The following is a 24,665-nucleotide window of genomic DNA, read 5'->3' as shown; positions in this document are numbered from 1 at the left end:
ATCTTGGCATCGCTCTGAATATCTCTACGGACCCTAAACATGGGTCGCAAGTCTGACAACGATGATTCTGGACGCGAGCCCGCCAAAGCAACGGATGGCGCTGGCCCTTCCTCAAAGCCAGCGGCCAATGGACCGCGGCGTATCAAGGGCAAGAGAACAAGAACAGGTGTGTCAGTCTTCGGCTTTGCCCGGGGCGGCGGCCGGCTTGCTGGGCGGCGGTGCAATGCTAACGGCTGAGGTTGTCTCACATGTCGAGCACGCAAGGTGAGTTGGAGAAAGGAACTGGCTGACTCGTCAGGTCAAGTGCGATGAAGCTCCTGGCACATGCGGCAATTGCGAACGCGTTTTGCTTCACTGTCGTTGGCCCGTGGTAAGAAATGTCCTGGACGAGCGTGCTGGTGTTGCGTCAGCTTCTGCGGCGAAGGTTGAGCCCAGTGACCAACTGTCACCATCCTGTGAGTGACTTATATCGCTCTCTGCTCATGCTTAGCCGGTCCGATCCGCCGCCAACGCCAGGCCGCCTGTTCAGCGTGTCGGTCGGCCCGAAGTCGTTGCTCTCAAGATCAGCCATCCTGCACTCGCTGTAGAGATCACGGCATTGTTTGCGACTATTCCTATGATCGGTCGACCTCTGCAGCAGGTCCCAGCAGCGCTGATTGCTCTCCATACGACGGTGATGCCGAGCATCGCCGCAACGGCCCACAGTAAGCCAAGTCTTATATCCTGGCTGACTCCTAGTCTTCATGGTATTCCGCGTAGTGTTGTTGAGGAGCACATTGAGGCTTTCTTTACGCACATTTATCCCCTTCAAGCCAATGCTGTTGTCCATCGAGGCACCCTCCTTCGCGATGTGGCTGACGGCACCGCCTCGCGAAAGATGATTCTGGCCATCTGCGCCGCTGCAGCTCGTTTCGTCAAACCTCCCGACGATACGGCTCCCTTTCCTATCATGGGCACGGCTACTACCCGGAGATGGGCGAATGAAGCCAAAGGGCTTCTCTTGACAGAGGACATGAACCCAGAGAGTATTGCTGCCGCGCTCATCTTGGCTAAGAATGACATCCACAGTGGGAAGGCCAGTCAAGGGTTTGTATTGGCCGCAGTTGCTACACGAATGGCCCTTGCCTTGCAGCTGCACCACGAGCTTCCCAACGACAAACCTGCCACTGTGACAGAGCGTGAAACGCTCCGTCGCCTCATGTGGAGCTGCTACTCTCTGGACAGAATGATGTCCACGGGTGTCGCGGAATACCTGGCTGCTCCCAGACTCTCGATTCGGTTACCCTGCGATGACCAGCCGTTTGCCTTTGGACTCAGCACAGAAACGCCCCGTGTGGCTTTGGAGACTGAGGCCGATGCCCATGATCAAGAGGCGAACCCCGCAACTTTCGAAGGCGTTGGGCTGTTCGCGCACTTTGTGCGTCTGCAGGGCATCCGTACCATGATCCTCCGAACGGCTCGCTACCGAGAACCGTCCGATCTGCCACCATGGGATCCAGCATCACGATTCAACGCCGCCGAGCGCAAGATAAAGGATTGGTACAACTCGCTGTCACCGCAATTCCGGCTTGACCCGGAGACCATTTACGCCCGCAAGTTCCAGAACGAGTTGACGCCTCTCGCCATGTTGCATATATGGTATCACATGAACTACGCAGAACTCACACGGCCGGCATTACCGGGCTTCGTCGAGTCTTTGGAATCGGAAATCTCCAACACGGCGCCCCCAGGGTGGATCGATCGACAGCGTGACGAATGCGTTGCTCACGCTCGGATGATATCCGGCACACTTGCACATGTGGCAAGTCTAGTAGACCTGGATTCTGTCGTGTTCGGAGATCCATCACTCGGTATCTGCGTGTATGAGAGCGTCCGCATCCGCCTGCAGCACGCGTTCTTGCTGCCTCCAGACGCTCAGTCCCTTGAACTCAACCAGCTCACAGCCGACTTTGCTGTCATGGCCAACGTCTTGCAAAGGGCTGGGCGATACTACTCTAGTGCACGCTCTCTAGTGGGTTGCGGAAGACTTCGCGATGACTGACTTTAGCTTCGAGAAGCCCGCAGGCTCTTGCGACGCCATGGTCTCGACGACGGGACTGTTTCCGAGGGGTCTGGCGCGGCCAGCCCTGTTGCCCCCGACCCGTGGTCTCGACGCGTTCGGACGCTGAGGGCTAACCATCTTGGCAGACCTGCCCCTAGCTATCCACCTCCGAGTAGCAATGGAAGCTACCCGCCGCCTGCGATCTCTTCATCTCAGCTCTACGGAGACACCTCCGCTCTGTTGTCGTGGAGCGGCGGGGTAGCAAGCGCCGAACCTACCCCGCAGGGCCACAGCCCCGAAGAGATGGCCATGCTGTTGGGGGAGTTAAACCAGGCCGCCATGCCCATGGGCATGGGAAACCCGTTCAGCGATCTGCTCAGTGGATGGCTATTGGATACGAGCAGGTTCCTCTTGGGGGCACCGTGTAGAAATGAAATCTCTTTGCTGTAGCTCATATCGATGTACTGTTTATCGCTGCGCGTGCATGCCGGACGCGATCCCATGCAATCCCTAGAGATCGTGCGATGGCACTTTTTGCATACCCAGACGGTTGAAGTGTGAAATGGTACCGCTAAAGGACTTGGAAAACGATATTGTCCGTGCGATAGGTGCGCGGGAGTAAAGGTAAAGGTGGAGACGGTCAGAGCTCGATTTTAGCAAGTGGCTGCACACCAGGCGCATCGCACTTGCACAAGCAGATGCTTCCCGTGGTGGAAGCCGTAGCGGTGACGGTCTGCACAGAGGTGGCAGTGGCAGTGGCAGTGGTGGTAGCGGTCATGGTCTGAACAACAGTTGCTGTAGCTGTGACCGTTACAGATGGGATGGCAGCGGTGGGACATTCGGGAGCCTGGGCCCTTGAGACGTGGGGGCGGCGCTGATAGAGGTGGGAGATGCGGATGAGTTACTGGACTGCTGAGTAGACGATGTCGCAGTTGACGAAGAGGGAGGCGGCACGCTCGATATAGGAGGGGCGGATGAGGTTGGCGGGGGGGCCTGGGAGGTCGAAGAAGAGTGTGTGTTAGAGGAAGTGGGCGGGGGCGCCTTGGAAGAGGTAGAAGGCGGTCCGTCGGAAGTAGGGAACGCGCTGGAAGATGTGGACGACGAATTGTTCGACGATGTGGGAGGAGGACTGTTGGAAGAGCTAGAAGGGTGGGCATCTGGCGATGTGGGAGGAGTGCTCGACGACGTGGGAGAGGAATCGTGAGAAGAACTGGGAAGAGGCGCGTTGGAAGAAGAAGACGAGACCGTCTGCCAGCTAGTTGGGATTGTGTCAATGGGAACAGCATCAAGGCGAACACCGTACTGGCATGTGTCGGCCGACGCGCCAGACGGCTGAATGGTGATCTCGACATTCTCTCCGGGAGCAGCCTCTGCCGTCAGGATCTGAGTGGGGCTGGCGCTGTCCACAGTGACCTTCAGCTTTGAGCCAGTGGACTTATTCTCGAGAGTGGCGTGTAGGTTGACATGGTTCGCGGTGGAGAGGAGATCGATCGTGACAGCGAGTTTCTCCTTCGAGTGTGAAGGTGTGTAGGTAAAGACAGCATTGGCGTTGTCCGAGCAGAGGCCGAGCGAAGTGACATTGTTCTTGACAGGGCCGCCAGACTGATCGATATCGAGGCCGTGGCAACGGCCATCATTGTTCGTGATACCGTTTTTCAGCACCTGCTCGACAAAGGAGATCTGCGCATCGGCAGATGAGATCACCGAAACCGTGCCGCCAGTGGCGAGTACAGCAGCGGCGAGCTCCTTGTCCAGCTCGGGGCCCGCAATCGTGGTCGTAGTCCTACCCACCCCGCCGCCGAAGATGATGTTCCATATGTCGCTGAGAAGGCCACCACCATGGGTCGATGTCTTGGGAAACGATAGGTGGCCCCAGGAGACGCGGACACCGGCAGCCTTGGCTTTGGCAACAACCTGCAGACGCTGACGCTTGCGCTCCCACTCCGTAGCTCCAACGACACCATCGTCCAGCCCGTCGGTGAACATGACGACACCGGCACGGTCCAACTGGCTGCTGCCGACCCTGGCAATCTGATCCAGGCCAGCCTTGAGACCGAGGTACACGTCTGTGCCGCCATTGGCAGAGACAGAGGCAGCCACGTCAGAAGCCTCGCTGCCGGGGTTCCCGAGCGGGTAAAGAACATCAGCAGATGTGGTGAAGCTAACCACTGCGATCTCATCAGCCTTGTTGGCTGCAGTAGCCGAGCCCTCGGGAGTCAGGGAGGCGATGATCTGCTGGGCTCCCTTCAGGCGGACATTGTTCGGGTCATTGTCCGCCTGCGACCCGGACGCGTCGATCACGACGGAGACGAAGCGTCCGGGGTTGTCGCAAACCTGCTGCTGTGCCCTAGGTAAGGCGGGCAAGGCAGAGACAGCGGCAACGAGTAGCGAGAAGCCCGCGACGAACCTCATGCTAGGTGACGAAGGGTGAAGGAGTGACGAGGGTGGGAATTGATGCTGAGGAGGAGGCTACCTGGCCCCGCCATATGTGATGCAGGTTGCAAAGACGGGAGTGTCTTATACCTGCCACAATGCCACAGAACGCTAGAGGAGAGCTACCAGGGTTCCCCAACCAGGTCGTTCCTGTTCGGCGTTATCCGCAAGCTGTTCTCGGCATCAACCTGCGCATTCAACGCCACATTCCAGTGACTCGGGTGGTCTTGTCTGGAGGAAGGAGCGCAAAGAACTGCCTTGTCTATTTTCATCGACGCCCCGAGCCGGTGCCGTCCCCTCTAGTCGAACCAGCGGGCTGTTAGCCGGCTGTGCGGATAGTCGATTGATCTGTAACGCGTTGATGGACCTCATGGTAAGCCCAGAGACCAACAGCCAATGCGTCGCGCCTCCACAGCTGAGTCTAGGATATTTACGTGCCCTCTAGCCCGAAGCAGGACGCGGGGTCCCTCAAGACATCTCTTGACTGGTCTCGCTGTGTTCCCCAGACCCTCTGGCATGTATTTGGTCTCGTGCCGGCAAAATCGCCGACACTCTGTTCCATCCGGACATGTCTGATGAACCTGTGACGACAGTACAGCTCTCGATGAACACAATTCCTCGGTAAAATCCTGCAGGGGAAGGTGCCAGGACTAGAGCTGCTGAATGAGGGGGCCAGTGCCACCTATTGAACCCAATTATTCCGTTTTTCCGCGGTCGACGTGCCGAGGTGGGAGGAAAACGCTGAGAAACGTTGTTCATCACTGGGCCCTCAAATGCTAGCCTCTGTGGTAAGCATGTGCAGAGCATAGTGCGAGAAGGTGTGCCCTCGAGACGGTTGGTGGTGGCAGACGCTGTAGGACGGGTAAGGGTTGCGACGACTGCGCACTCCGTGCCTGCTCACTATCTCGGCCCGCCAGCCAATTGATAAGATCGCACAGTGTCACTTGCAAGTTCATCATCCGCTACGATTCTCTACACCTTTCCGCAAACCTTCTTGGCTTGGAGGTAGCAAGCACCGATGTCAGGTGCACAGCGGGCGCACTGTCCGAAAGCGTCCCAAATGGCGCAGGTGGCCTTGCAGCCCTCCGCGGCTTTGCCTGACTTGTTGGCCACGTAGCACTTCTCGATCTCAGGGTGCTTATCGCAGAATGGCTTGCAGTCGTCGGGGATGGTGTAGGATGCCGCGAGGACAGCTGCATGTTAGCGTGAATCGACAACTCTGACTTACGGGCGACGAGAGCCAGAAGAGAGGCGATAGCGAAGGTACGCATGGCGGAGTTTGCTCCAGGTCTGAGGGTCAAACTACTGCGGTGGGCTTCCATCGTCTTATATACCTGCATCTCCACCCGCCCGCCTACCGAAGAGCGGTTCGGCGATCACTCCGTCCGTGGAAGGCTGTAACCATTAAGGTATTGAAATGATCGATGTTAAATTGCGGTTCGGTCGACATTCTCGCAATCTTCTGGGCTAGCGCACATGCCACTGGTCAACTTGCTGTGGAGCAGATGTGAAGGCGCCGATACTACCGTGACCCATGCGTGGCCTTGCGTGAGTTGTGGGAAAGTCGTCGCTGCCACTGCGTCTGCGAGCCAGCTTCATCAGGCCGCCACGTCCGTGTACAGGCTGGCCATCTTACGATCGAACACCCCCATATGGGTCCTCTGCTCCTATCCACTGGAGGTTGGCGCAGTCCTCGGTGAGCGCGCCGACTCGTCCGTGCCCTCAAGTGGTCGATGCAGGTCACCAGGCCGTGCTTGTCATGGAAATTCATAACAGGGCTCGCTGCGAGCTCCTCGGGTGGGGGACCGGGACAGTTCTCCGGCATGGTGTTTTACACTAGTCACACACTGTACAACATCGTTGGCTCCTCGGGTGTCTAAGGTATATCTATTGTTTTGGGCTGCTCCCAGGAGAGTGGGTATCGAGGCGCTAGCTGCGCATAGCCAGGTTCCTCACCTCCCATAATCGCTTTTCTTCTCTTCTATCCCGGTCTCTCGAGTCTCCAGGCCGCGTGACCCATCCGCGCATCTCGCGGCGATGTCGCTCCTCGGCGGCGCGGCACTCGTTCCAGAGCTCCGTGCTGATGGCGTTGTGGGCGTTGGGGCGCGTGCGGTCTTCCCAGCTGTGCGTGCTGATGGTGGTAGACTCGGAGACGAATCGCGATTGCGGGGTCTGAGCGGTCGTAGCGGAGGGGATGGACGACAGCCCGATACTAACGAGCTTCTTCCCACTGATGCGTAATGTTGACGGCTCGTCCTCGTCATCGGCCATTGAAGCGAAAGGATCTTCCTCCTCAGTGAGAGAGATCCAGCACATCTGTACTGGGTCAAACTTCATGTCGCCCACAATCTTCATGGGCGAGTTGTGCGTGGGGATGTGCGAGATCAGAGCAGGGCGAGAGGATGCCACAACATCGAAATCGCGCAAGATCGCCTCGTTACCCTCCCATCGCAGTGTAGCGGGGTTCCACACCATGTCGCCAACGACCTTGCGCTCGTTGACGCTGCCGAGGTTTTTGATGAGCATCGCAGGCTTTCGCGGTCGACGCTTGCCAGACTTTTTGCGTTCTCCGGCCTCGACACCCTTCGGAAGCTTCTCATGACTCCGCCTACCAAGGCGTCCGTAAGCAGGGGCGGGCGGCGCACTCGTGTCGACAAGGTCCTCGATCGAGTCCAGCTCGCTGCCGTCGCCCCACTGCCGCCGTTTCGGCATTTCCATCTTACGTCGATGAGGGAGGCGCTGCTTCGCGAGGGAGCTGGACGTCGGCTGCGTCAATCGGCTGATCGACGGCAGATCCGCTTCACGGACGTGTCCTGCAGCAAGTGCGTCCTGCATGCTAGCCAGGGACTTTTTGCGAACCAACGTCGGAGACACGCTAGGCTGCAGGTGGTGGTACGATTTCTGTTGTCGCAGGCGTGAGGGCGTGCTTGGCACCGAGGGCGGCATCGGTGGAATGGGAATGTCGCTGAGTCGCGTCCTGCTGGAGGCCCGCGAAAGTGGTACGTGCGGGGAGGTGGGGCGTGGCTTAGAGCGATCGCGGTGAGGGTTGCTGCCTCGTGAGATGCTGGAGGCTGGCGATTTTGAAGGTGGTCGCGGAACCTCGAGCGGGTCACGCAGTTCCTTGTGCTCGGCGCGTTTTGTCGTGCTCAAATTGAAGGGAACGGGAACAGTGCGGGCACGGCGGCTTTCCTTCAGCCGTCGCTTCGACAGGTCCGCTCGGGGATCTTCGAGCACCAACCCTTCCTCAAAGTCATGCGTCGGAGGCGGAGGCACGTATTGCTGTCGACGTTTGCGATTCAAGATCGAATTCAGCACGCTGCCCTTCTTTTGAAACAGCTGCTCCGGGAGTACGAGTCCGGACTCAAAGTCTTCTTCCTCATCCAAAAAGTCTTCTGGCGACTTTTTGCTGTGCTCAAGCCCGTTCGACGAAACGCTCGTGAGCGATGTGTCAGATGGGCGGGCCCCCGGACTGTCGTCGAACATGAAGGTCTTGCGGCCCGAGGTGCTCGGTGTCGAGGGCGAGTCCCAGTCGGTCGTGATTGTCGAAGCGATGGAGCTTCGTGCTCGCAGCTTGGGTTGCGAGGACTGAGTCGCAAGAGTCAGGTTGGTCAAGCTCAGAGGCAAAACGAGATCGCCCTCCAGGTCATCCTCCTCCCTCAAGCTCTTAGCCAGTGCCGAAGTTGGTTTCAGGGTGTCGCTACCGCTCCCGGTGTTGCTCAGACCCGTGCTCGAGCTCAGTTTGATCGTGGCTTGCGCGTCGCGTTCGCGTTTCGGAGGCAACATGGCCTTGAGGGTCGCGCCCGCCTTTAACGTGTCCTGGTCCTCGTCGTCATCGAGATCGTCCAGGGCATTGACCCCTGGGAAGTGCTTGGCGGCTGAAGAAAGGTTGTGCAGCTTGGATCTCAGGTCGGCAGCCGCGCTGACTCCACTGTCAAAGTCGACGTCGTCCTCCCAACCCTGCTCAATGGCCCTGGCGCGCGCCTTAACCGCGCCCATAGGAAGTTTCGACGCTGGACTGACAGGCGCCTTCGAGCTACTTCCTAGTTTCGTGATGGTTCCGATGCCGGCCGGGCCGGTGCCCATGACGGTGGCGGGGATTGTCTTCATGAGTGATGAGTTGCCTACTCTCGGAGCTCTCGGAGTGGAGTTGACGTCCGGTTGGGAGAGTGACAGGGATTTGGCTTTGATGGTGTTTCCCGGGTTCAGATCGATGTCATCGAGATCAAAGTCGGCATCGTCAAAGTCGATCGTTTTAACATTCAATGCGGCATGCATCTGACGCAGAGGCGATCCTGCTGGGCGAGACAGGCTGCGTGACGTCGAAGAAGAGCGGAAGTCGAAGCGAAAGACAAGTCGAAGCTCGGATCATCGGTCCAGTCGTCTACGGCGCCGGAGCCGCCTAATGGCGGACTGTTCGACATTGAAGACGTCGTTCAGCAGAAAGTCGTGCGCTTTGATGAGATAGACAACGAGTCAAATTGGGAGCGGACGGAAGAGCCCAGGTTCTTAAAGCCCTGCCCGCGCTCCTCAAGTCCGTGTCGAAGACCCAAAAAAGGTGACCGAGAGTGTAACGGCGGTGACGTTGATTGCGACCTAAGCTAACGGGCCGTGGTGCGGTATTGTTTAGGGCTCGGGTCAAGACTCGAATAAGATGCAAACGTCGCGTTGATGCGTGAGCGAGGTCGTGAAAGTCGTGTCGTGTCTGCGGGGTGTCGCGGCGGCGCGCCCGCGGGGCAATGCGATGAGGGAATAGTCGTGAGGGGGGGAGAGATGGAGGAAGTGTGGGTGGAGCGAGTTTGTGGTGAAGACACAGGGTCAGTCGAGAGGTCGCTGAGGATTGGAGGAAGGGTTGCCGTCGTGAATGAGAGACACGAAACGAACAGTGTCACAACATGTCACGCCGGGCTAAGTGAGGGCTCGCTTAATGAGACACGCCCTGCATACCAGGAACGCCTGCCACTGACGCGTACGGCCTGCCTGCTGCGTGCCTGAATCCGAGGTGAGCCATGCATTGGGCGTCATCAGTGGAGTCCCCAGGCCCCAGGTCTACAAGCCTATGTACACATGACAGCGTCGATTACAACTGCGGCTTCCAAGTCTGCTACTTAGTCTGCATCGATTGCATCGTGAGCCTGGTCCAACCGTGCCGCGTATAACAACAATGCATCGCTCCCAGGGCGTAACTGCAAGGGCTCCAGGAATGCCCATTGTTCCATTATCCAGAGCGCTCTTACTTGGCCGTCACCTTCTGTGACCCGCTCACTCGACCGGAGACCAGGGGAACCCACGCTCCGTCCAGCCCAGCATCCGCTCAGCCTTTGAGCAGTCGTACAGGCCCTCGTTGCCATCAAAGTCGCACTTCCAGTCCGTGACTTCGGGGAAGTGCTCCTTGATCAAGTTCTTCGTGGGCTCCCGTCGCACGGTCGTAGGTGCAACGACAAAGAAGGCCTCCGAAGTGCCTTCGGGGAAGGTGGACGCGGGAGCTGTCAGGCCGAGCAGGAATGCGCGGGCTGCCTGCCCCTCGGACGTCCACGCCCATAAGTCGTTCGCCAGCCCGCCTGTCGCGGCAAGTTTTTCGGGATCATACGCCAGCGACTCGGGAATGACCCAGTGGGGACGAATACACGCTACGCGCATACCGTGCTTGCGCGCAAACGCGCGGGCTTGCAGCTCGAGCTGTCTGCAGATCGTGTCAGCTTCTGAGCATGAGGGGCGTGATGGCGTTAGGCTGTCCTTGGAACGTTTGTAGGGGCGTCTCGTCCGCGCACAGAACGCGCATAAGGACTCGCATTGAACCATCGGACCGTACTGCGTACTTCGTGGCGCAGGTTTCAATGTTCAAGAGCGGTCGTGCGCGTCACGCTGTGTCCAATGCCCAACCGAACCGTCGCGCCAACAAGCCCGTGCGCCTCACTGACGTTCGACCTCGTCGTCCCATCCCGTGTTCCGGGCCCAGATCTGTGGGCGGTGTACCCGCCCTGTACGCCGCTACCTACAGTTTGGATACCGAATATGCGTCTTCCGGATCGCATGGGTGCTCCTCGTCAAGCGGAAGGTAGTGCAGCGTCGGGTGCTCTGAGAACTCTGGGACAATCAGCCGTGCCTTGCTTCCTACATACTCAGGCCGATGGCGTTGATGCTCGACGCGAGCGACACGCGCTTATGCCCAAGCTCGGCAGCCACATCGAGCGCGTTCCATGACATGACCGTGTTCCAATTGTGGATGACCTGACGTTAGTGCCCCGGCAGCTGGCAACTTACATGTTCGGGCAGTTGCGAGCTCTCCGGCACGCCCTCCTTCTTGAACACGGCTGCAAGGTGGATCATGGCGTCGCTTCCGCGTGCCGCACCCAGAAAAGCGTCACGGTTCTTCAGGTCGGCTTGCTTGTACGTGAAGCGCTTGCGAAGTTCTTCATCCACACCTGGCGCGAGCTTGGCCTCGTCGCCCTGATCCATCCCGATCACGCTGTGGCCATCCTTTAGCGCTTCGAGCACGGTACGCTTCCCGACTTCGCCGTTCGACCCGGTGATCGCGATCGTGAGCATTGTGTTGATGAGTTAATGACTGCATCGCCGTCACTCTCTAGAGATGCTAAACCAGATGCCCACCTAGACATCCCGAATGCTTCCGCGCAGCAGGTGTGACTGACGACACTGTCGGAACCATGCTACAATTGTGATGCTGGGAGGGGTGTTCGGCAATTCACGGTAAGCTCTGATCATACCCCAGATGGACCTTTGACCGATATGTCGGCGGCGGCTCATTGGTGTCCAGATGTAGCATGTGGGCTCTTCTGTCAGCCGCTGCGCTTTAGGTTTGGCCAGGGCACAAAGTAGGTACGAGTCGGACCGCGTACATCGGTCGCAGACATCAATGTCGTTAGAAAATCGCATGTCATCTATGGTATGTCAAGGTTGTGGTGTTACATGCAAGCTGTCTATATAGCTATGAGGCTGGCTACGTCTAAGCTCGTCTTCGTTGACCTGGGTCCAGTGAGCTGAGCATCTACGAGAACGCCTTTGGGGCGCCCTCCTTGAGCGCAAGAACAGCCTTGCCGGTGTCGGCGAACTTACCGTCGAGAACTGCTTCGGCCACCTGCACTGCCTGCTCTGTGACAGCCTGGACGCCAGTCTCGCCGGCATTCGTCATAGCCTCCTTCACACTGACGCCCATATCTTGCTCCAAGACCTTGCCGACAATTGTGCTTTCGGACACTGTGGTTTCCCTAAGCGTTGCGCTTGCCTCGGCACCGACTTCCCCGAGAATCGTGTTTCCAACGGTGGACGTCGACGAAGTCATCTTCGGGGTCCCCATGTGCCCCGGAACGGGCGAGCCTCGTCCCATCGCTTCCAGTAACGACTTTTCTGAAGGACGTGAGTACGTGAAAGACGAAACGTAACCTACCAGTGGTGTGGACGACGTTGCGCGCATTTGCCTCGGCTGCTTCTTTAGCGGCCAAGGGATTGAACGCGGCTTCGGCAGCCTGGCGCGTCACTGCGCCAGCTTCAGTTGTAACGGTCGACCGGGCAGCGGCCAGAGCCTCGGTCGACACCATGGCGGCCTCTTCTCGAACAGCGGACATCATGACTCGGGCGGCCATCGGATCGTGTTGGTGCGAGTTGCAGCAATGGTGTGTGTGGTTGGGGTGGGCGGCGATCAGGTGGCGAGCGGGTAGTAACACATTTATAGAACCTGGCCATGATCGCCGCCGTGCGCCGTGCAGCCCGTTACCGCCCGTGCGTGCGCCGGCGGAGATTGACGTCATGCCACGTGCAGTAGGGGCGGCTTTAACCGTCTCCGGAATGTCGCTCGGGCGCCGTGCCCTGGGTCATCTTCCTTTGGCATGTCTCACAAGTAGTCCATCCAGCTTGGGCTGGAAGCTTTCCACGACTCCAAGATCTCAGCTCACCAGGTGCACTGTGGGTCTCCCCGCAAGAATACCATCTGCCCTCGTGGTCGTGACTAAAACGTAAGAACCTTGGTAAGAGAAAGAGATTTGACAGAAAGTTTGTTCCGTTCTACCCTTCTGTTCTGCTCGTTTGCTCTATCTATCCTCCTTCGTCTCAGTAGTATGTACTGCTGCTTTAATTCCTAACACGAACCTGGCTGCACGCGTGTGACTTCAATCTAACAGAGGGTTGTTTGTCTCTCGGCAATTCGGCGATACAAGCCGTGGCACATGCCACGTGGGACTGCGGGGTCTCCAGCCATGGTTTTGAAGATTTCTGAGTCTCTCGCGATAGCAGCAGTCGCTGGCATCATACCCTTCATACCCACTCACCATGGCGCGCCCGAGCAAGCAATTCAAGAAGTTTGCTGCGTCAGGCAAGCTCACCGACACCATCAAGAAGCGCCGCGCGACCAAGGAGAAGAAGAAGAAGTTCGATGAGAAGGTCCAGCAGCGTATTCACCAGCGCGGTGCCCGACGACCCGAGCATGAGATCAGTGACGACGAGGCTGGCGATGACGACGACGAGCAGGCCTCGAAGGGTCCGGGAGGAGGAAAGGCCGGTGGTGTTGCCAAGACTGTTGACGAGCTCTTCGGTGCCGGTGGTCTCGAGGTTCCCTTCGAGGAAGGAAGCGACCTCGAGGACCTGAGCGAGGCGGATGAGGATGAGGATGACGATGACGAAGACTCTGAGGGACCCGAGGATGAGGACTTTGACGAGGAGGCGATGAAGAAGGCGATGGCGGCGCTTGAGAAGAACGACCCCGAGTTCTTCAAGCATCTCAAGGCTGAGGACCCCGAACTGCTCAACTTCGGCAAGGGCAAGAACCGCATGGACGTCGACGAGGATGACAGTGAGGACGAGGATGCCGACGAGGAGATGGACGAGGACGTCGCCGACGATGATGTTGCTCCGCGCAAGACCGTGGTCACCATGAAGATGCTCCGTGGATGGCGTGAGGCCATGCTGAAGCAGCACTCGCTTCGCTCATTGCGCAAGATGCTCCTCGCTTTCCGCGCTGCTGCGCACATGAATGAGGACGAGGGTGCGCAGGGTGAGGGCCTCGAGACCAAGTACACCATCCCCAGTGCCGAGGTCTTCAACAAGCTGGTCTTGACTGCTCTCAAGTTCACCCCCGTCGTACTCGCCCACCACCTGCCCTACAAGACTTTGCCGAACGGTCGCATTCGCCTGCAAGCCGCCAAGAAGTCGGCTCCTGCGAACCTCGACCGTCTCATCCTCTCGCACTTCTCGACCCTGCTTCATCTCATCAAGTCGCTTCCGACCACTCCTTCCGCGATCAGCGGCGACGACGAGGCCGACGCCGGGTCGCTCCTCGCGACCGCTGTGGCCGAGAGCGCCAAGCTCATCCCCTGGATTCTGTCCGCCCGCAAGCACCTCCGCGCTTATCTCAAGGTCCTGCTCGATCTGTGGTCGTCGGCCAGTGACAGCGTTCGTGTCGCCGCCTTCCTAGCTATTCGCAAGCTGTTCGTTGCTGGTGACGAGGCCGTCAAGGACATCGCTCTCCGCAACATTTACCGCGCGCTTCTCCCGCCCATGCGCCTCACGTCGGTACACACCCTCCCGTCAATCAACCTCATGAAGAACACGGCCGCCGAGCTGTACCAGCTCGACCCGCAGCTCGCCTATCAGCACGCGTTCACCTTCATTCGTATGCTCGCGGTTCACCTCCGTACCGTCGTGCGCTCCGCGACCTCTGGCAAGGGCGGTGAGGACGGCCAGGCGTTCCGCTCCGTGTACAACTGGGCATTCGTCCACTCCATCGACTTCTGGTCTCAGGTCCTTGCCGGTGCCGCTGGCACTGAGGCGCAGGCCGCACGTGGCGGCCTTGAGTCGCCGCTGAAGCCGCTGATCTACCCGCTCGTGCAGATTGCGCTCGGTGCTGTGCGTCTCCTCCCGAGCAGCCGCTACTTCCCTCTCCGCTTCCACATCATTGCCTCGCTCATTCGCCTCGTTTCTCAAACAGAGACGTACATTCCGCTGTCGCCGTTCCTACTCGAGATCCTTGACTCGAGCGAGTTCCGCCGCTCGAACCCGAAAAAGGCGACGCTGAAGCCCCTCGACCTGGCGTACGTGATCCGCGCACCCGCGGCCTACCCCAAGACGCGCGTGTATCAGGAGGTTTTGGGCGAGGAGCTCGTGTGGCTGCTCGCCGACTTCCACGCCCAGCTCTCGAACCACATCTCTTACCCCGAACTCGTTCTGCCCGTCATCGTGTCCGTGAAGCGGCACATCAAGCGCGGAACCGCTGGTTCGCCGAAGGTTGCCAACCAGCTCAAAACGCTCGTGGACAAGCTCGAGGCGAACCGCACGTTCATCGAGGGCAAGAGGAGAAACGTCGGCTTTGCGCCCCGCGATCGCGCCGAGGTTGCTCGCTTCAAGGAGGGCATCAAGGTCGAGACAACGCCGCTTGGCACCTGGGTCAAGGTCCAGCGCAAGGTCCGCGCACAGAGGCGGAAGGAGATTGAGAAGGCTCTTCGTGAGCAGGAGTCTGACGACGAGGAGTAGACCACCCCCACACTGTACGATTACTTCATAGAGATGCAACAGCATATGTTTTAATTGAACCACTCCAGCCGTGGTTTTGCGCAGTGCCGTCAGCGCGGGAGTCGCGAGCAAGCCATCGCGTCTCACTTTGCCGATAATGTCTCACCGGAAGGGCAGACATGGCAACAGATTGCAACGGATGGCCCAAAACAGTGTTTCGCCCATCTGGGCAATGAGTTACGATAACAATGTCGCGGCAGACGGGGCAGTCATAGGACAGAGCTGGAATCGCAGGGGTACGGGCTGCCGGATCGTCGACTGCTAGCGACAACGCGATGGGTCCGCCGATCGCCCACAATTGGAAGAACGCGACGCCCAAAGAAGAAGTTATTGTCTATCTCGGAGTAACATGCATATTGATAAGTGTCTTGACCCAAGGCGCGGCACTCAGGGAGCGAGACGGTTCACGTCCCACTTGCCCTCTCCGTCCTTCAGACGTGAGTACCTGAAGCGGTCGTGGAGGCGAGACGGCTGTCCAGCCCAGAACTCGAGCTCGCTGTGGTCGTCAGCGCTGCTGTTTCCGGTGCTACTCACAATGGCACGAGCCTGAATCCTCCCCAGTGAGGCGGACACGGGACCTGCTCCTGTCCCTCAAACTTCTTCTCGAACTCGTGCACGCGCTGCGCGAGCTCCTCCTCGCCAACGGGCTGAGACTGTTCCGACGCCCAGGCTCCGATACGAGAACCGCGCGGTCGCGAGTCAAAGTAGGCCTGGCTCTCCTCGCGCGAGAGCTTCTCGACGCGGCCGACCGCGCGCACCTGCTTGCTCGTCTCCTTCCAGTGGAAGCTGAGCGCGGCGACGGGATTCTCGGCGAGCTCGTGGCCCTTGCGGCTGTCGTAGTTGGTGAAGAAGATGAAACCGCGGTCGTCGACCTCCTTCAGCAGCACGACGCGCGATGACGGAACGCCCGACGCCGTCGCCGTGCTCAACACCATTGCCTCGGGCTCCTTCACCGGGTAGGGGCCATGCAGCGCCGCCTCGAGCCAGTCCTTGAAGTACTGGATCGGGTCGGCGGGCATGTGGAAGCATTAGTGCTGCGGCGGGTCCGATCGGCACCGGCGGACAGGTAGCCGCCAGCATGGTCAACCCGGCACCGATCTTCAGCTACTCTCGTTCAAAGGGTGAGTGGGCGTTGCCCTCGTTTATCTGGAGATTGGAGATTGGCGCAAGCGAAAGGGGTTGATTGCGCCTCGGCGGGCATGTCGCCCGCCAGCAGACGCTCAGCCTTGTACTGGTTGTGGGCAGTCAGCTTGACGCCAGACGCAGTCGTTTGCGTCGCGGTCGGATCGGACGAGTTGGGGGACATGGTGTATGCGCGAGCGCGGTGGTGGGCGGGGTGGGGTCGGAGGGGAAGACGAATGTGGGTGGAGCAGGTAAATGGCGGATGCAGGGAAAAGGCCGTTCGGGTGTTGATGCTCAAAGTAGTGCTGCGGGAGCCTAGCAATCGACTAAGCATGAGATAGCCTTTCGTAATCGGATGGGAGAATGGGAGAGGACGAAGAGTCGAGAGCTTGACTCGGCGCACGGCCACTGCACTGGGGATCCGACTCGCATTCCATCACAACTCGGTCATTTACGCGTGCGGGGACAGGTCCGGTACAGGTCGCATGGGCCTCGGGCCAGGTAGGGGCGGAGGTATTTTCTCACGACCACTTGAATGCAACCCTGCAGCGTCAACAGTCTAATTCGACTTGGCTGTGCAGTCATCCTCCGATACGCGACTGACCTGTTGCTTTCCTGCTGCTCTCAATCTCATGCCTGCTCTCCTGTTTAACTGCGTACCTGTTGCTGTCCAGGAACTATGGTAGCTTCCTGACGTCCCTCGTCCCGATCACCTGGCCATCATAAGCTTGGTATTGGTGCTGCGTGCGAGTTTGTTTGTCTCCCAGCTTCTCTATCGCCCTCGATGCCTGAACGCCGCCCCCACGTCTGCTGCCTGTGTGCATGCCGAGAGTGCGCCGCACTGCCCGAAGATTAACAAAGAACCCACTCCCTGCACTCCAGGTACTACCCCCAAGCAGTACCAGTACCTTGCTGGCCGTACCCATGGCTCATGTCAACATTACTGAGTCTCGGTAGGTTCATATCCGGGCCCTGATCGTTGTCGCTGGTACACTGTTGGTACGCCTGCATGGCCAGAGGATATAGACACTCCTGTGGCGCACTGCCGCCGCAGCCGCGCACTACCCTCGCGCCTGATTTTTATGTCACTGCACGGGCCACTTCCCTTTTTTCCGCCCGCCTTTAGGTTGCCCTTAGGTTGGGATATTCCGCCTCAATGCAAGCCAACGTCCGCGGGACCCAATCAGACAATGAATCCCACCGATGACATTACAGCATCCCATACCAGCAGTTCTCGTGCGTGTCCCTCACTGGATCTGCAGCATACCGTCCAAAGCTCTTCGCCCCAGGACAAACACGCTCTGGACCTCCAGGAACTCGTAGGTACAGAGTCGACAGGCAAACTTGGGCTTGCTTGGGTCTGCTTGGCTTGGGCAGCCGTGAGCCCTCATTGTTCCCTTATTGTTCTCGTCAGACCCTATCGTTACAGTACCGAGATTGAGAGCGTCGTCAACCTTCCCAACGCAAAGGGCGTTCCGTGAACCTCGGTAGCTCGGCGCCTGCATGCTTAGTGTCAATTGACTATCCTCAACACGTACACACTTCCGTTCATGACTTTGCACTTTCTAAACAGTCTTACTTCCATCTATGCCGTATGACGATCTGAACGGCTCATATCACATTATAACCTGACGCCTCGCGGGCGCCATCTACGTCTTCGACTATCCTCCGCAACGTCCAGCACGATAGCCTTAAAGAAGACCACCACAAAACGCCGTCGACGACGATGGTTCGTCGACTATGGTGTGCTGTTGTCGGGTGTCCTGACCCCCCCAACAAGAGAGCGGGGTTTACACCAGACGGCCAAGAGCTGCCTGACTGGATGTCCTGGTCATCGGTACGATACGCTGTGAGGCTCATGCGCTGACTTGTTTACCAGTTCGTGACGGAAATCGGAGGCGAAGCAGTGACTACCGGGCAGATTGTCAATTTACCTCTGACCTGTGAGTTCACCTGTCCACAGTCATACAGTCAATTCAATCGAAAAAGAAAACAAACGCGAGCCTGAGCCCGCAATCAATCCCCGACGGGACGCACAGGACATCGAGGACCCCATAAGCCATTGGACCCTTTCCACACAAGTGCACCTGGACGCCTCATCTTGAGCATTCCTGATATAACACTGTGGCTCGATGGATTATTGTCCCGAGACCAGAGGTCTCTTGAGGGTCCCCGAACTGAGCTAGTAGTCGGGGGGGGGGCGATGGCAGAGAAAACAAGCTGACGACATAGACTATGGCCCGAGTATCCCTATGGCGAGCGGGTGGGCCTTTGGGGGCACGTCTTCTCCTCCCCCATCCTCTTCACCAAGCACCGAAAGCGCGACGACAACTACCAGCGGGACGGCGAGCTCAGATAGCTCCTCGGCCACCAACACATCTTCAGACTTCTCGATGAGCACGGAAGCGTCCTCATCCCCTGCTTCTTCCATGCCCTCGCAGACAGCTTCGGCGAGTGCGTCGTCCTCCGCAGAGTCTTCTTCCGAGTCCGCCTCGTCATCCTCAGAATCCATGACCTCGACGCCGACGTCACCGACATCCTCCGCGTCCTCATCCTCGGTGTCCGCGTCGTCTACGACTGCCCTGCCGTCACCATCGTCTTCGTCGTCGTCGTCATCATCAACAACATCGATGTCATTATCGTCAACATCGTCGACCGTTTCGACCTCCCTCTCAAGCTCGGATTCTTCGTCTTTTGGGCTGATCTCGTTATCTTCCTCCTCAGCATCTGTATCAACCCTTTCGCCTACATCTTCAAGATCTTCCTCTCAATCTTCATTCACATCCTCGCTTTTGGCATCGTCTTCTTCCCTTTCCACTTCCTCTTCATTCTCGTCGCAGTCATCATCTTTCTCGCGGGTGTCCTCCTCCTCTTCCTCCCCCTCATCCTCTCCATCTTCGTCGTCGCGTGTGCCACTTTCACCTGCTCCATCGTCATCGTCAGCGGGGGCGGCAGCGCCAAGAGGAGACAAGGACTCTTCTCCCGACGCTGGTGTCATAGTACCCGCGGTCGTGGCCCCCGTGCTGGGGGTAGGGCTGATTCTACTCATCCTAGCGCTGTTCTGGTATAAGCGGCGTGACCGACGCTACGATTCGGACGACTCGTTCGTAAGTGGCGCACCGCAAGGTTGGAGCGGTGTTCCTACCGACGACCCAGACGGCCCCTCGTCTCCGGTATTATACGAGAAGCACCGAAGCTTCGGTCACCCAGGGGTGGCAGGAATCGCCGGCGTCGGAGCAGGGGGCGTCCGGATACACGATCGTCCGCCGCAGATTGGCGATGAGGTGTTCGGTGGGCCCATTGCCAACATCCGTGACTTCGAGGATGACGACCGGAGCGTACGCACGGAGTCAACTGTGAGCGACGAGCAGTCGGCGTTGCTTCGCTCGAGCCGGAACGGGTCACAGGTATCCCGGCACGGCTCCTGGTCGCGGACAGGATCGCTTGGCGATTCGCTCGCGTCCATTAACGCTAGTACATCATCCTTTGGTCGACTCGCCGCCACGACCATGGGTGCCGCTGCGGGCGGTATCGGTCTCCTGCGTAGCTTGGGTCGAGGACAGGTCTCGTCGCCGTCGGCCTCTCACGACTCGCTCAACTCGCCAGACGCGCAGCGAAACGTCAGCGGCAACACGCTCGAGAAGCACATCGGCATGGGCTCCCCGGCAAGCAGGGAGCGCGAAGGGTCGCTCGGCACGTCGCACCCGTCCTCCACAAGGTTGGGTCTGCGAATGTCGCATGCCAACTCGTCCGGGGGGCGTACACAACCAAGCAGCAGCGATGCGCGGCAGTCTTCCATGGAGGACGACGACCTCTTTTTCAACCCACCGTTTGACAGGAACCGATTCTCGTCCTCGACCCACGAGACCGAGTATATGACAGCCGACACAAAGGGCTCTGGCTCTGGCTCGCTCGGCTCGAACAGTAGCGGTAGTCGCTCATGGAGCTCGGGTAGTAAAGGCTCCAAAGGGTCATTCCCGCGGAGTACGAGGAGCAACCGAGTCAGCACGATCCCGGAGGAGAGCACGCCGATGCCGACGCCGCGCATTGGAGGACCGATAGCAACCGGTGCCGGCGTGAATGTCAACATTGGCGACGCGTTTGGCATGCACCCGAACGAGAGCCAGGAAACCCATGCTTCAGCGGCCTCGAGCTACTACGAGTCAGCCGAGTCCGGTGACCTGGCCGAGTTCGGTATGAACCGGCGGCGGCGTGGACCGCGCTACGCATCAAACACGAGTGTCGACACTTTCGGCGGCCCATACGAGAATGCTGCCTACGACGAGGATGATGCTACCGTGGGTCGTGTGCCGTCCCTCGGTCGTGGCAGTCCCGCTCGAATGGGCCGAGGTCAGAGTCCCGCCGGTCCTGTCCGAAGGTGGCCGCTGGGCGCCGCCCCACCAGCCGCACGAAGTACCGCTGCCCGCAGCTCGATGCCAGCGTATATTGCCGCTGCCGCGAATGCGGCTGCCGCCAACAAGCGCGCCTCGCTCGACAGCGCTCGCACATCGTACGAGCGGCCGTCGATGGATCGCCCATCGATGGACCGTCCGTCCATTGAGGTCCGACAGCCGACGTTAGAGTCCGAGATGCAGCTCGAGGACAGGCCAGGTGCTAGGGGTTTGATCCAACCTCTCGGCGGCGTCAAGCGTCGCGCAGCGCCACCGGCTATCACAACAGGCGGCGCGGTGGGTGGCGACATGATGCTGAGCCCGTTCGGGCCGACGACAGCAACGCCGACAGGAAGCACCTTCAGCCACGCCACGCACACGGACTGGACCATGTCGTCGGGTAATGTCTCCACCGGACCGTCGGCAACGCGAAGCCTGGGTGATCTTGGAAGTATCGGCAGCGCCGACCGGCCGCAGGTGAGGCTGTACAACGACTTCGGGGCTATCGACAAGGCCTCTCGAAGTGCCCCATCGCTGAGACCGAGTGACTCCAGCGCGAGTGAGCATGGGAGCCACGGCTCTCTGCCCCGCGGGAGCAGGCCGAGGAACCGTAGCCGTCTAGCCCTCGAGACAACACAGGAGTCGGGAGAGAGCTCGGAGAAGGAGCAGTCGAGCTCGGGCGAGGACGGTGGAGGAGGGGGGCGCGGCCGAACACTCTCTGGTGCATTCGCGTGGCTCACTCGCCGCGGTCAGTAGTCAGTGAAACAATGTCTGCTACACATACTAGAATCATATGCACACATGTACACAGTGTGGGTGGTTGTCGATGATGTCGATAATGTCGATGATGTGGCGTTATGTTTACTTCCTGGGAATCAGCGGTCACTCCAATCGCCGATGGTGCGGGCGGAGCCGCATCGGCTCGCCAAGGCAGACTGTAGCATCGAAGACTAGGTACACCGTCAGGTCCTCCAGGTCCGCCAGGTTTGCATTTGGAGATCTGCGACTACGTTGTGAATTGCTTCATCTTCGCGCAACAATACATGTATCACACTCATGCCCACCGGCTGTGTTGGACGTCGTCGTCTACTCGATAAGCACCCCAGAAGGTCAGTGAAGGTCCATAAACAGACAAGGCTGTCAATGACCAATGGTGGACGACCGAAAGCACGACGCTCGTGACATTGGCCCAGGAGTAGAAAAAATGGGAACACGTGAGCGAGTTAGAGTTGGCTTTCCGCAGGTCACGGCCGTAACTGCTTCAGAGCAGAGTACGTGGCGAGCTTGCCAGGTGCGCAAATGATATAATCCTTCGCCCAGACCAAGCTGAAGCCTGAAGGACAAGTACGCAAGCGTTTACAGCTAGGGGGCCGAGACAGCCCGCATGTGATACTCTGCATCCGCGACGCAGGTGTGACTGTCTCGCAGGGTTTCAATCACGTTGGGAGTTGGCACAACGCACACTCTGAGGCGGTTTAAGCGTTCAGTGAGCTGTTACTGTTGACCAAGTCTGGACGTCTAAATGGTGCCGAACAAACGGCGGATGGCGTGCCACATGCAAGCGACCAACCCGTATCAGAGGCTGTATTCAGCAGAGTTTGAAGGGTGCACCTTTGCGCACTGCGTGGAGTGGGCCGTGGGCCAGACACTCCATGCACAGGTGTGCTGAAAGTCGCAGCAGGCAATCGAAAGCCAGTCTCGAGCTTCGAAGTCGGACCACGCGAGATCGTGGCGAAGGAGGGTGCATGTCGGTGTGTGCCAGACCAGGCAGCCGGGACGTTCCCGGCAGTGCCGCCCTGCGGCCTTGCTCGGCATCGAGGACACCAACGACGCACACGCGACAGGTCAGCGTGCCTTGCTGACCATGCTCGGCTTGTTTGTTGCTGGGTGAGAATGCTGAAATTTTGAGGACAACCCCCCGGCCCGTTGACAGCGGGCAGTTAGTCACCGATGACCTGCATCCCAGCTGGATTGCTGGAGCCAGTTAGGATTCCAGGGGGCCGTCGCCGGATCGGGTAGCTTGAGCTATTTCAGTCATTAAGTGGAGCGCGTCAGTCGACAAAACCAGTCAGACGCCCATGGATCTTGGCGTGGAGCGAAGATGATGGCGTTGAGAACGGGGGTCACCGGCCGTTTCTATTCGGTACGAGAGAACCGCCGGTGAGCTAGGTTTTGCCATGTGAGCCACGAACGAGAGGGTCCCGATGCTGAGGAAGCCCAGCGCGGATTCGGGAACCAGTGTTCTGATTGTGATATTACGAACAAATAAAGGAAATTTGCTTCCATCTTATCCTGGACTTGCCGTGCTGCGCTGCTCTGGGAGCTCTGGAACCTGTACCGCTTGCATCGGCGACCGTCCACGCGAGCGGGCCTACGTTCCTGGGTGAAGGCCGAAAAAAACAACGCGCGGACATGACCGAGCCCAGCCCCGGCCAGGACGGCCAGGACGGCCAGGACAAGCAGGACACGCTACCTTCCCGATCCGTCCTTTGAATGGGATCTGCGTCCTGGGTGCATTGTCGGGCCGCGATGTCTGGGTCAGGTTGGCGGCCTGCGGGCCAATTTCATGTTCGGCGAAATGGACCTCGGCCTGACCCCAGAGCCTATCCGTCGTTTACTGGTATCAAGGTCCTTTCGAAGCTGACCTTGTGTCAAACGTTGAGGCTGCCGTGAGCAAGCCTTAGACGGAACGGAACGCAACCAATGACTCATGAGGAACGAGGCTGAGTACTGGAGAGATGAGAGTTCGAAACAGGAGGGAAAAGGAACTGGGGCATGCGTACGGTGGGACTGACTGCTGCATGCTGCGGGGTGTGCGCTGGGCCATGCGTACCTGTCTCCGAAAGTGTCTTATAAGCGTTGCAGTCGTAGACGCGTAGACGATGAGGTGTCGCAAGACCCGCAACGAAAATCTTGCAAGGTTTAGAGGACCCTCGTCGTGCCTTGGACCTGACAAACCTGACGGGCCTGGCTGGGCTTGAGTGAACCTGGCCGCTGGCAACTTGCCTCAGGCGCCTGAACTCTCGGCCTCTGGAGCTCTCAGACAACGATCTCGGACACACAGGTGCTCGGACGCAGCGCTTGGGCGGGGGCTGGGCGGGGTGAGGATGAAGGTGGAGGTAGCAATGCAGCAGACGAGTGTGAGAGTATACCTGACCCTCTTTTCGACCGGCTTACATTCCGTCATGATGAATCAGGACCGCATAACCCTCAACTTTTTTCGACGACATGGCTTCTGGCAAGAGTCTCAGGAGTGGACACACTCTTCTGTGAAGAATCGAGGGTTGCACCACGATCCGGTCGGCCCGGACAACGCGCTGAGGACAAGAACGGTAATTCGGTGACTGACGATGACCCATCGCTGCCACTCGCTGATGGTTAATTACGACGGTAGAGCTGCATTGAGAGCACCTCGTATTTTCTTTTTCCGTTGTTAACGGCATCGAGGCGCGCTGGCGCTGGCGCTCGTGGTACCTGTGGGCCTGCGACAGTCTTACTAGCAGCACTGGGCGTTAAGTATGTCGTAACTTGGGCGTCTCGGGCGTGCGAGGGCAAGGGCCACTCCACCATGGCTCTGTTGGCCTGTAACATTTAGTCATCGCCCGGTTGTATGCCAGTGAGTGGTCATGATCAAATAGGCGATATTGAAGTGGCTTCGCTGTGGCCGCCACGCACAGCCACGGCTGGCTGCTGCGGCTGGCGCCGGGCACTGGCCACGGCTTAGGCGGGCTCGCATTTGCGCATTCACTGCCCACTGGCCCATGGACTCTTGGTACGCTCGGAGAACGGAGAAGTGGATGTGTCCAGGGCTAAGAGCGTGTCCAGGGCTAACCGAAGGAAGGACCCTCAGCAGTGGCAAGTTCTCGACTCTGCTGGCTCCACTTAGCGTCGACTGCCATGCTGATGAGATGCGGGTGACGGGCGAGGCGGTCGGTGCGCAGATGCGCAGGACGCTTGAGTGTGTGCCGTGGCGTCTTTTAGTTCGAAAAGTTTGTCCTAGATTGTCCTGAGGACAGGAAAAAAGAGGGTCACTGGGTTCGAGAGCATCGCTATCAGCAGTCTCGAGCGCAGAGGATTTCGGGGGTCGGGCCTGGACGGCTTGGAAGCATGGTAGACCGGGGATCTGGTACGTCCGGGTGAAGAGCGCGCACGCCCCGGGG

The 24,665-nt window shown here is 58.9% G+C and overlaps 10 protein-coding genes across 10 annotated transcripts; 3 read left to right on the top strand and 7 right to left on the bottom strand.

Annotated features, from left to right (window-relative positions):
• Positions 1–39: 39 nt before the first annotated feature.
• On the top strand, positions 40–2,491 carry A1Q1_08212 (uncharacterized protein; the record flags this gene model as incomplete). Its single annotated transcript, XM_014326359.1, has 4 exons — positions 40–166; positions 257–264; positions 491–1,997; positions 2,058–2,491. The coding sequence occupies 4 exons, from the start codon at positions 40–42 to the stop codon at positions 2,489–2,491; spliced, it is 2,076 nt and encodes a 691-aa protein (XP_014181834.1).
• A 360-nt stretch (positions 2,492–2,851) lies between these two features.
• On the bottom strand, positions 2,852–4,453 carry A1Q1_08211 (uncharacterized protein; the record flags this gene model as incomplete). The annotated part of the gene is made up of 1 exon (XM_014326358.1): positions 2,852–4,453. One exon carries the CDS (start codon positions 4,451–4,453, stop codon positions 2,852–2,854), a length of 1,602 nt encoding a protein of 533 aa, XP_014181833.1.
• A 1,950-nt stretch (positions 4,454–6,403) lies between these two features.
• A1Q1_08210 (GTPase activator) lies at positions 6,404–8,749 on the bottom strand (the record flags this gene model as incomplete). The annotated part of the gene is made up of 1 exon (XM_014326357.1): positions 6,404–8,749. One exon carries the CDS (start codon positions 8,747–8,749, stop codon positions 6,404–6,406), a length of 2,346 nt encoding a protein of 781 aa, XP_014181832.1.
• A 984-nt stretch (positions 8,750–9,733) lies between these two features.
• Positions 9,734–11,020, bottom strand: A1Q1_08209 (uncharacterized protein; the record flags this gene model as incomplete). Its single annotated transcript, XM_014326356.1, has 3 exons — positions 9,734–10,154; positions 10,393–10,466; positions 10,736–11,020. 3 exons carry the CDS (start codon positions 11,018–11,020, stop codon positions 9,734–9,736), a joined length of 780 nt encoding a protein of 259 aa, XP_014181831.1.
• A 460-nt stretch (positions 11,021–11,480) lies between these two features.
• Positions 11,481–12,075, bottom strand: A1Q1_08208 (uncharacterized protein; the record flags this gene model as incomplete). The annotated part of the gene is made up of 2 exons (XM_014326355.1): positions 11,481–11,839; positions 11,880–12,075. The coding sequence occupies 2 exons, from the start codon at positions 12,073–12,075 to the stop codon at positions 11,481–11,483; spliced, it is 555 nt and encodes a 184-aa protein (XP_014181830.1).
• Positions 12,076–12,757: 682 nt separating this feature from the next.
• Positions 12,758–14,953, top strand: A1Q1_08207 (noc2p; the record flags this gene model as incomplete). The annotated part of the gene is made up of 1 exon (XM_014326354.1): positions 12,758–14,953. One exon carries the CDS (start codon positions 12,758–12,760, stop codon positions 14,951–14,953), a length of 2,196 nt encoding a protein of 731 aa, XP_014181829.1.
• A 426-nt stretch (positions 14,954–15,379) lies between these two features.
• Positions 15,380–16,011, bottom strand: A1Q1_08206 (pyridoxamine-phosphate oxidase; the record flags this gene model as incomplete). Its single annotated transcript, XM_014326353.1, has 2 exons — positions 15,380–15,488; positions 15,527–16,011. The coding sequence occupies 2 exons, from the start codon at positions 16,009–16,011 to the stop codon at positions 15,380–15,382; spliced, it is 594 nt and encodes a 197-aa protein (XP_014181828.1).
• Positions 16,012–18,347: 2,336 nt separating this feature from the next.
• A1Q1_08205 (uncharacterized protein) lies at positions 18,348–18,626 on the bottom strand (the record flags this gene model as incomplete). Its single annotated transcript, XM_014326352.1, has 1 exon — positions 18,348–18,626. One exon carries the CDS (start codon positions 18,624–18,626, stop codon positions 18,348–18,350), a length of 279 nt encoding a protein of 92 aa, XP_014181827.1.
• A 255-nt stretch (positions 18,627–18,881) lies between these two features.
• Positions 18,882–19,163, bottom strand: A1Q1_08204 (uncharacterized protein; the record flags this gene model as incomplete). Its single annotated transcript, XM_014326351.1, has 1 exon — positions 18,882–19,163. One exon carries the CDS (start codon positions 19,161–19,163, stop codon positions 18,882–18,884), a length of 282 nt encoding a protein of 93 aa, XP_014181826.1.
• Positions 19,164–19,623: 460 nt separating this feature from the next.
• A1Q1_08203 (uncharacterized protein) lies at positions 19,624–21,261 on the top strand (the record flags this gene model as incomplete). Its single annotated transcript, XM_014326350.1, has 1 exon — positions 19,624–21,261. One exon carries the CDS (start codon positions 19,624–19,626, stop codon positions 21,259–21,261), a length of 1,638 nt encoding a protein of 545 aa, XP_014181825.1.
• Between the last annotated feature and the right edge of the window lie 3,404 nt (positions 21,262–24,665).

The sequence above is a fragment of the Trichosporon asahii genome, assembly GCF_000293215.1.
Source record: "Trichosporon asahii var. asahii CBS 2479 unplaced genomic scaffold scaffold00018, whole genome shotgun sequence".
Classification (NCBI taxonomy): Eukaryota; Fungi; Basidiomycota; class Tremellomycetes; order Trichosporonales; family Trichosporonaceae; genus Trichosporon; species Trichosporon asahii.
Note: the sequence above shows the minus strand (reverse complement) of the source record. Positions and strands in the feature narration are given on the sequence as shown.